This window comes from Penaeus vannamei, chromosome 19, assembly GCF_042767895.1.
Source record: "Penaeus vannamei isolate JL-2024 chromosome 19, ASM4276789v1, whole genome shotgun sequence".
NCBI lineage: Eukaryota > Metazoa > Arthropoda > Malacostraca > Decapoda > Penaeidae > Penaeus > Penaeus vannamei.
This window is the reverse complement of record NC_091567.1, coordinates 15392588-15402587: the sequence shown is the minus strand read 5'-3', so window position 1 is coordinate 15402587 and position 10000 is coordinate 15392588. Positions and strand designations below refer to the sequence as shown.

Sequence of the window (10000 nt, the reverse complement as noted above, 5' to 3'; positions counted from 1 at the left end):
CTTGATTATCATTATTATGATCATTGCTGTTATTATGTTATCATTATTATTATTATTATTATTATCATTATTATTACCATCATTGGTATCATCTTTGTTATTATCATCATTGTTGTTATCATTGTTTTTATTGTTATGATTATCAATGTCATTATTACTATGATTATTATTGTTATTATTATCATTATTATCACCATCATTATTGCTATCATTATTATTATTGTTACTATTATCATTACTATTACCATCATTGTCATTATCATTAATGTTATCATTATCATCATTATTATCATTCTTATTCATGCTATTATCGTTATCATTGCTATCATTATTACTGTTTTTCATAATTGTTATTATCATCATTATTACTGTTAGTATTATTATTATTATTATCATTATTACTGTCATTATTATTATCATTACTATTATTATAATATTTTTATCATTATTACTGTCATCACTATTATTATAATATTCTTATCATTATTATCATCATCACTATTGTTATAATATTTTTATCATTGTCATTATCATTAATGTTATCATTATCATCATTATTATCATTCTTATTCATGCCATTATCGTTATCATTACTATCATTATTACTGTTTTTCATAATTGTTACTATCATCATTATTACTGTTATTATTATTATCATAAATATTATTATTATCATTATTACTGTCATTATCATTATCATTACTATTATTATAACATTTTTATCATTATTATTATCATCACTATTATCATAATATTTTTATCATTATTATTATCATCACTATTGTTATAATATTTTTATCATTATTATTACCATTATCCTTATTACCATCATTGCTATTATTATCATTATTATCATTATCCTTATTATTATTATCATTATTATAATTATCATAATCATTGTTATGTAGAAGATGATGGTGCATGGAAAAAACAGTGGAAATTAAGGGGAATAGGAAGGCATGGGAGCATAGCGGAGAGCATAGGGAAAAGATGTAAGGTTTGTGAAAAGGGGGCGGGGAGGGGGATAAGGAAAGTATAGAAGAGGAATGGAGAATTAGAAAAAACACAAAGAAAAAAGTGTGATTAGGCGGAATAGGGACAGAGAAGAGGAATGGAGATGTTTTGTTTGTTTGTTTGTTTTTTAACGTGATTAGGCAGAATAGGGACAAACATAAATGAAAGAGGAAGGAGCATAGAGGAAAGAGCCATTGTCTAGAGGGTAAGGAGGCGGAGCATAGGGGAAACGGGGAGGGGAGGGAGCTCAAAGAATAGACCAGAGGGGAGGGGTTTAGGGTGGATGGGAGGAGCACATGTAGAAGGGGGAGGAGCATAGCGAAGATGAAGGAAGATCTGAAAAAAATATGAAGAGATAGAGAAAGAGAAACAGAGAGACACAGAATAAGAACAAAAAAAGTTGGACATGAAAGGAAAAAATAAAAATAAAAAATAAATAAATAAAAGCAATAAATAAATATATATATATAATATATATATATATATATATATATATATATATATATATATATATATATATATATATATATATATATATATATATATATATATATATATATATATATATATAGAACGTTAGATGTTCTGAAAAAAAAGACAAGAAACAGAGTGCACAGAGGAAATGATAAAGATATATGCAAGAGGAAGTGAAAATCATAAAAATGAGGAAGGATGAAGACCTAGAATGCGAAGGAGGGCGTAAAAGAAGGATTAAGGAAATTAGTGGATGGAAAGAAGGGCCGTAAATATTATGTTGGGAAAGGTGTAAACTTTTATAGCAAATAGAATACTAAGTGCAAATTATACGAGCGTATGAGGAAGAGGAGAAAATGAGGATAAAAGGAAAAGGAGTCAATGAGGCAGACATGAGGCGGTTGGCGAGAAGACTTTGAAGAATGGGGGAAGAAGGGATGAGGCATAAAGAGAGGAGGAAGAAGGAAAGGGTAAATGGACAGAAATGAAAGAGAGAAAGGGAAGGAAGGGGGTGAAGGGGGAAGGGGAAGGAGAGAGAGAAAGTAAAGGAGAGAGGAGAGAGAGAGAGAGAGAGAGAGAAAGTAAACTGAATATATAACTTACGCTTTAAACCCATCTAACAAACATAAAAGAGAGAGAGACAAGACAAACAAACAAAATAAACAAAGACGACAAATGAGTACGATGATAATACTAAAAAAGAAGATAAACAGATAAGTAAAAATAAACAAAATAAACAAAGACGACTAATGAGTATGATGATAATAATAAAAAAGAAGGTAAACAGATATGTAAAAATGAACTAGAGTTTAATACAAAGACACAGATGCATAGACAGACAAACACACGGGAAAGGGAAGCATGGAAGAGCATGAAAGTGACAATCTGCAAGCGGATAAGAGGCGAAGGGAGGTGGAGGGCCGGAGTGGATAGGCGGGCGGACGTGTGGATGAGCTCTCCAAAGGAGGTTGATTGGGCGCGGGCGTGTGGATGAGCGCTCTAAAGGAAGTGGATTGGATGCGGGCGTGTGGATGAGCGCTCTAAAGGAAGTGGATTGGATGCGGGCGTGTGGATGAGCGCTCTAAAGGAAGTGGCTTGGGTGCAGGCGTGTGGATGAGCGCTCTAAAGGAAGTGGATTGGGCGCGGGCGTGTGGATGAGCGCTCTAAAGGAAGTGGATTGGATGCGGGCGTGTGGATGAGGGCTCTAAAGGAAGTGGATTGGATGCGGGCGTGTGGATGAGCGCTCTAAAGGAAGTGGATTGGGCGCGGGCGTGTGGATGAGCGCTCTAAAGGAAGTGGATTGGATGCGGGCGTGTGGATGAGCGCTCTAAAGGAAGTGGATTGGGTGTGGGCGTGTGGATGAGCGCTCTAAAGGAAGTGGATTGGATGCGGGCGTGTGGATGAGCGCTCTAAAGGAAGTGGTTTGGATGCGGGCGTGTGGATGAGCGCTCTAAAGGAAGTGGATTGGATGCGGGCGTGTGGATGAGCGCTCTAAAGGAAGTGGATTGGGTGTGGGCGTGTGGATGAGCGCTCTAAAGGAAGTGGATTGGGCGCGGGCGTGTGGATGAGCGCTCTAAAGGAAGTGGATTGGATGCGGGCGTGTGGATGAGCGCTCTAAAGGAAGTGGATTGGGTGTGGGCGTGTGGATGAGCGCTCTAAAGGAAGTGGATTGGATGCGGGCGTGTGGATGAGCGCTCTAAAGGAAGTGGTTTGGATGCGGGCGTGTGGATGAGCGCTCTAAAGGAAGTGGATTGGATGCGGGCGTGTGGATGAGCGCTCTAAAGGAAGTGGCTTGGATGCGGGCGTGTGGATGAGCGCTCTAAAGGAAGTGGATTGGATGCGGGCATGTGGATGAGCGCTCTAAAGGAAGTGGATTGGATGCGGGCGTGTGGATGAGCGCTCTAAAGGAAGTGGATTGGATGCGGGCGTGTGGATGAGCGCTCTAAAGGAAGTGGATTGGGTGCGGGCGTGTGGATGAGCGCTCTAAAGGAAGTGGATTGGATGCGGGCGTGTGGATGAGCGCTCTAAAGGAAGTGGCTTGGGTGCGGGCGTGTGGATGAGCGCTCTAAAGGAAGTGGATTGGATGCGGGCGTGTGGATGAGCGCTCTAAAGGAAGTGGATTAGGTGCGGGCGTGTGGATGAGCGCTCTAAAGGAAGTGGATTAGGTGCGGGCGTGTGGATGAGCGCTCTAAAGGAAGTGGATTGGGTGCAGGCGTGTGGATGAGGGCTCTAAAGGAAGTGGATTGGGTGCGGGCGTGTGGATGAGGGCTCTAAAGGAAGTGGATTGGGTGCGGGCGTGTGGATGAGCGCTCTAAAGGAAGTGGATTGGATGCGGGCGTGTGGATGAGCGCTCTAAAGGAAGTGGATTAGGTGCGGGCGTGTGGATGAGCGCTCTAAAGGAAGTGGATTAGGTGCGGGCGTGTGGATGAGCGCTCTAAAGGAAGTGGATTGGGTGCAGGCGTGTGGATGAGGGCTCTAAAGGAAGTGGATTGGATGCGGGCGTGTGGATGAGCGCTCTAAAGGAAGTGGCTTGGGTGCAGGCGTGTGGATGAGCGCTCTAAAGGAAGTGGATTGGATGCGTGCGTGTGGATGAGCGCTCTAAAGGAAGTGGCTTGGGCGCGGGCGTGTGGATGAGCGCTCTAAAGGAAGTGGATTAGGTGCGGGCGTGTGGATGAGCGCTCTAAAGGAAGTGGATTGGGTGCAGGCGTGTGGATGAGGGCTCTAAAGGAAGTGGATTGGGTGCGGGCGTGTGGATGAGGGCTCTAAAGGAAGTGGATTGGGTGCGGGCGTGTGGATGAGGGCTCTAAAGGAAGTGGATTGGGTGCGGGCGTGTGGATGAGGGCTCTAAAGGAAGTGGATTGGGTGCGGGCGTGTGGATGAGCGCTCTAAAGGAAGTGGATTGGTTGCGGGCATGTGGATGAGCGCTCTAAAGGAAGTGGATTGGATGCGGGCGTGTGGATGAGCGCTCTAAAGGAAGTGGCTTGGGTGCAGGCGTGTGGATGAGCGCTCTAAAGGAAGTGGATTGGATGCGTGCGTGTGGATGAGCGCTCTAAAGGAAGTGGCTTGGGCGCGGGCGTGTGGATGAGCGCTCTAAAGGAAGTGGATTAGGTGCGGGCGTGTGGATGAGCGCTCTAAAGGAAGTGGATTGGGTGCAGGCGTGTGGATGAGGGCTCTAAAGGAAGTGGATTGGGTGCGGGCGTGTGGATGAGGGCTCTAAAGGAAGTGGATTGGGTGCGGGCGTGTGGATGAGGGCTCTAAAGGAAGTGGATTGGGTGCGGGCGTGTGGATGAGGGCTCTAAAGGAAGTGGATTGGGTGCGGGCGTGTGGATGAGCGCTCTAAAGTAAGTGGATTGGGCACGGGCGTGTGTATGAGCGCTCTAAAGGAAGTGGATTGGGCACGGGCGTGTGGATGAGCGCTCTAAAGGAAGTGGATTGGGTGCGGGCGTGTGGATGAGCGCTCTAAAGGAAGTGGATTAGGTGCGGGCGTGTGGATGAGCGCTCTAAAGGAAGTGGATTAGGTGCGGGCGTGTGGATGAGCGTTCTAAAGGAAGTGGATTGGGTGCAGGCGTGTGGATGAGCGCTCTAAAGGAAGTGGATTGGGTGCGGGCGTGTGGATGAGGGCTCTAAAGGAAGTGGATTGGGTGCGGGCGTGTGGATAAGCGCTCTAAAGGAAGTGGATTGGGTGCGGGCGTGTGGATGAGCGCTCTAAAGGAAGTGGATTGGGTGTGGGCGTGTGGATGAGCGCTCTAAAGGAAGTGGATTGGGTGTGGGCGTGTGGATGAGCGCTCTAAAGGAAGTGGATTGGGTGCAGGCGTGTGGATGAGCGCTCTAAAGGAAGTGGATTGGGTGCGGGCGTGTGTATGAACGCTCTAAAGGAAGTGGATTGGGTGCGGGCGTGTGTATGAGCGCTCTAAAGGAGGTGGATTGGGTGCGGGCGTGTTGATGAGCTCTCTAAAGGAAGTGGATTGGGCGTGGGCGTGTGGATGAGCGCTCTAAAGGAAGTGGATTGGGTGCGGGCGTGTGGATGAGCGCTCTAAAGGAAGTGGATTGGGCACGGGCGTGTGGATGAGCTCTCTAAAGGAAGTGGATTAGGTGCGGGCGTGTGGATGAGCGCTCTAAAGGAAGTGGATTGGGCGTGGGCGTGTGGATGAGCGTTCTAAAGGAAGTGGATTGGGCGCGGGCGTGTGGATGAGCGCTCTAAAGGAAGTGGATTGGATGCGGGCGTGTGTATGAACGCTCTAAAGGAAGTGGATTGGGTGCGGGCGTGTGGATGAGCGCTCTAAAGGAAGTGGATTGGGCGCGGGCGTGTGGATGAGCTCTCTAAAGGAAGTGGATTGGGTGCGGGCGTGTGGATGAGCGCTCTAAAGGAAGTGGATTGGGTGCGGGCGTGTGGATGAGCGCTCTAAAGGAAGTGGATTGGGTGCGGGCGTGTGGATGAGCGCTCTAAAGGAAGTGGATTGGGCGTGGGCGTGTGGATGAGCGCTCTAAAGGAAGTGGATCGGGTGCGGGCGTGTGGATGAGCGCTCTAAAGGAAGTGGATTGGGTGCGGGCGTGTGGATGAGCGCTCTAAAGGAAGTGGATTGGGTGCGGGCGTGTGGATGAGCGCTCTAAAGGAAGTGGATTGGGTGCGGGCGTGTGGATGAGCTCTCTAAAGGAAGTGGATTGGGTGCGGGCGTGTGGATGAGCGCTCTAAAGGAAGTGGATTGGGTGCGGGCGTGTGGATGAGCGCTCTAAAGGAAGTGGATTGGGTGCGGGCGTGTGGATGAGCGCTCTAAAGGAAGTGGATTGGGTGCGGGCGTGTGGATGAGCGCTCTAAAGGAAGTGGATTGGGCGTGGGCGTGTGGATGAGCGCTCTAAAGGAAGTGGATCGGGTGCGGGCGTGTGGATGAGCGCTCTAAAGGAAGTGGACTGGGCGCGGGCGTGTGGATGAGCGCTCTAAAGGAAGTGGATTGGGTGCGGGTGTGTGGATGAGCGCTCAAAAGGAAGTGGATTGGATGCGGGCGTGTGGATGAGCGCTCTAAAGGAAGTGGATTTGGCGCGGGCGTGTGGATGAGGGCTCTAAAGGAAGTGGATTGGGTGCGGGCGTGTGGATGAGCGCTCTAAAGGAAGTGGATTGGGTGCGGGCGTGTGGATGAGCGCTCTAAAGGAAGTGGACTGGGCGCGGGCGTGTGGATGAGGGCTCTAAAGGAAGTGGATTGGGCGCGGGTGTGTGGATGAGCGCTCTAAAGGAAGTGGATTGGGCGCGGGCGTGTGGATGAGCGCTCTAAAGGAAGTGGATTGGGCGCGGGTGTGTGGATGAGCGCTCTAAAGGAAGTGGATTGGGTGCGGGCGTGTGGATGAGCGCTCTAAAGGAAGTGTATTGGGCGCGGGCGTGTGGATGAGGGCTCTAAAGGAAGTGGATTGGGTGCGGACGTGTGGATGAGCGCTCTAAAGGAAGTGGATCGGGCGTAGGCGTGTGGATGAGCTCTCTAAAGGAAGTGGATTGGATGCGGGCGTGTGGATAAGCGCTCTAAAGGAAGTGGTTTGGATGCGGGCGTGTGGATGAGCGCTCTAAAGGAAGTGGATTGGATGCGGGCGTGTGGATGAGCGCTCTAAAGGAAGTGGATTGGGTGTGGGCGTGTGGATGAGCGCTCTAAAGGAAGTGGATTGGGCGCGGGCGTGTGGATGAGCGCTCTAAAGGAAGTGGATTGGATGCGGGCGTGTGGATGAGCGCTCTAAAGGAAGTGGATTGGGTGTGGGCGTGTGGATGAGCGCTCTAAAGGAAGTGGATTGGATGCGGGCGTGTGGATGAGCGCTCTAAAGGAAGTGGTTTGGATGCGGGCGTGTGGATGAGCGCTCTAAAGGAAGTGGATTGGATGCGGGCGTGTGGATGAGCGCTCTAAAGGAAGTGGATTGGGTGTGGGCGTGTGGATGAGCGCTCTAAAGGAAGTGGATTGGATGCGGGCGTGTGGATGAGCGCTCTAAAGGAAGTGGTTTGGATGCGGGCGTGTGGATGAGCGCTCTAAAGGAAGTGGATTGGATGCGGGCGTGTGGATGAGCGCTCTAAAGGAAGTGGCTTGGATGCGGGCGTGTGGATGAGCGCTCTAAAGGAAGTGGATTGGATGCGGGCATGTGGATGAGCGCTCTAAAGGAAGTGGATTGGATGCGGGCGTGTGGATGAGCGCTCTAAAGGAAGTGGATTGGATGCGGGCGTGTGGATGAGCGCTCTAAAGGAAGTGGATTGGGTGCGGGCGTGTGGATGAGCGCTCTAAAGGAAGTGGATTGGATGCGGGCGTGTGGATGAGCGCTATTAAGGAAGTGGCTTGGGCGCGGGCGTGTGGATGAGCGCTCTAAAGGAAGTGGATTAGGTGCGGGCGTGTGGATGAGCGCTCTAAAGGAAGTGGATTGGGTGCAGGCGTGTGGATGAGGGCTCTAAAGGAAGTGGATTGGGTGCGGGCGTGTGGATGAGGGCTCTAAAGGAAGTGGATTGGTTGCGGGCATGTGGATGAGCGCTCTAAAGGAAGTGGATTGGATGCGGGCGTGTGGATGAGCGCTCTAAAGGAAGTGGATTGGGTGCAGGCGTGTGGATGAGCGCTCTAAAGGAAGTGGATTGGATGCGTGCGTGTGGATGAGCGCTCTAAAGGAAGTGGCTTGGGCGCGGGCGTGTGGATGAGCGCTCTAAAGGAAGTGGATTGGTTGCGGGCATGTGGATGAGCGCTCTAAAGGAAGTGGATTGGATGCGGGCGTGTGGATGAGCGCTCTAAAGGAAGCGGATTGGGTGCAGGCGTGTGGATGAGCGCTCTAAAGGAAGTGGATTGGATGCGTGCGTGTGGATGAGCGCTCTAAAGGAAGTGGCTTGGGCGCGGGCGTGTGGATGAGCGCTCTAAAGGAAGTGGATTAGGTGCGGGCGTGTGGATGAGCGCTCTAAAGGAAGTGGATTGGGTGCAGGCGTGTGGATGAGGGCTCTAAAGGAAGTGGATTGGGTGCGGGCGTGTGGATGAGGGCTCTAAAGGAAGTGGATTGGGTGCGGGCGTGTGGATGAGGGCTCTAAAGGAAGTGGATTGGGTGCGGGCGTGTGGATGAGGGCTCTAAAGGAAGTGGATTGGGTGCGGGCGTGTGGATGAGCGCTCTAAAGTAAGTGGATTGGGCACGGGCGTGTGTATGAGCGCTCTAAAGGAAGTGGATTGGGCACGGGCGTGTGGATGAGCGCTCTAAAGGAAGTGGATTGGGTGCGGGCGTGTGGATGAGCGCTCTAAAGGAAGTGGATTAGGTGCGGGCGTGTGGATGAGCGCTCTAAAGGAAGTGGATTAGGTGCGGGCGTGTGGATGAGCGCTCTAAAGGAAGTGGATTGGGTGCAGGCGTGTGGATGAGCGCTCTAAAGGAAGTGGATTGGGTGCGGGCGTGTGGATGAGGGCTCTAAAGGAAGTGGATTGGGTGCGGGCGTGTGGATAAGCGCTCTAAAGGAAGTGGATTGGGTGCGGGCGTGTGGATGAGCGCTCTAAAGGAAGTGGATTGGGTGTGGGCGTGTGGATGAGCGCTCTAAAGGAAGTGGATTGGGTGTGGGCGTGTGGATGAGCGCTCTAAAGGAAGTGGATTGGGTGCGGGCGTGTGGATGAGCGCTCTAAAGGAAGTGGATTGGGTGCGGGCGTGTGTATGAACGCTCTAAAGGAAGTGGATTGGGTGCGGGCGTGTGTATGAGCGCTCTAAAGGAGGTGGATTGGGTGCGGGCGTGTTGATGAGCTCTCTAAAGGAAGTGGATTGGGCGTGGGCGTGTGGATGAGCGCTCTAAAGGAAGTGGATTGGGTGCGGGCGTGTGGATGAGCGCTCTAAAGGAAGTGGATTGGGCACGGGCGTGTGGATGAGCTCTCTAAAGGAAGTGGATTAGGTGCGGGCGTGTGGATGAGCGCTCTAAAGGAAGTGGATTGGGCGTGGGCGTGTGGATGAGCGTTCTAAAGGAAGTGGATTGGGCGTAGGCGTGTGGATGAGCGCTCTAAAGGAAGTGGATTGGGCGCGGGCGTGTGGATGAGCTCTCTAAAGGAAGTGGATTGGGTGCGGGCGTGTGGATGAGCGCTCTAAAGGAAGTGGATTGGGCGCGGGCGTGTGGATGAGCGCTCTAAAGGAAGTGGATTGGGTGCGGGCGTGTGGATGAGCGCTCTAAAGGAAGTGGATTGGGCGTGGGCGTGTGGATGAGCGCTCTAAAGGAAGTGGATCGGGCGCGGGCGTGTGGATGAGCGCTCTAAAGGAAGTGGATCGGGCGCGGGCGTGTGGATGAGCGCTCTAAAGGAAGTGGATTGGGTGCGGGTGTGTGGATGAGCGCTCAAAAGGAAGTGGATTGGGCGTGGGCGTGTGGATGAACGCTCTAAAGGAAGTGGATTGGGCGTGGGCGTGTGGATGAGGGCTCTAAAGGAAGTGGATTGGGTGCGGGCGTGTGGATGAGCGCTCTAAAGGAAGTGGATTGGGTGCGGGCGTGTTGATGAGCGCTCTAAAGGAAGTGGATTGGGTGCGGACGTGTGGATGAGGGCTCTAAAGGAAG

At 50.6% G+C, this 10000-nt stretch overlaps 1 protein-coding gene across 1 annotated transcript in view; it reads left to right on the top strand.

Moving 5' to 3' along the window:
- LOC113805496 (uncharacterized) overlaps window positions 1-2482 on the top strand; it is a 23278-nt gene extending 20796 nt beyond the window's left edge. Inside the window, exon 3 of the mRNA XM_070133572.1 lies at window positions 2315-2482. Coding sequence (XP_069989673.1) covers window positions 2315-2482 — 168 coding nt within the window. The remainder of the gene's footprint in view (window positions 1-2314) is intronic.
- Window positions 2483-10000: the final 7518 nt, after the last annotated feature.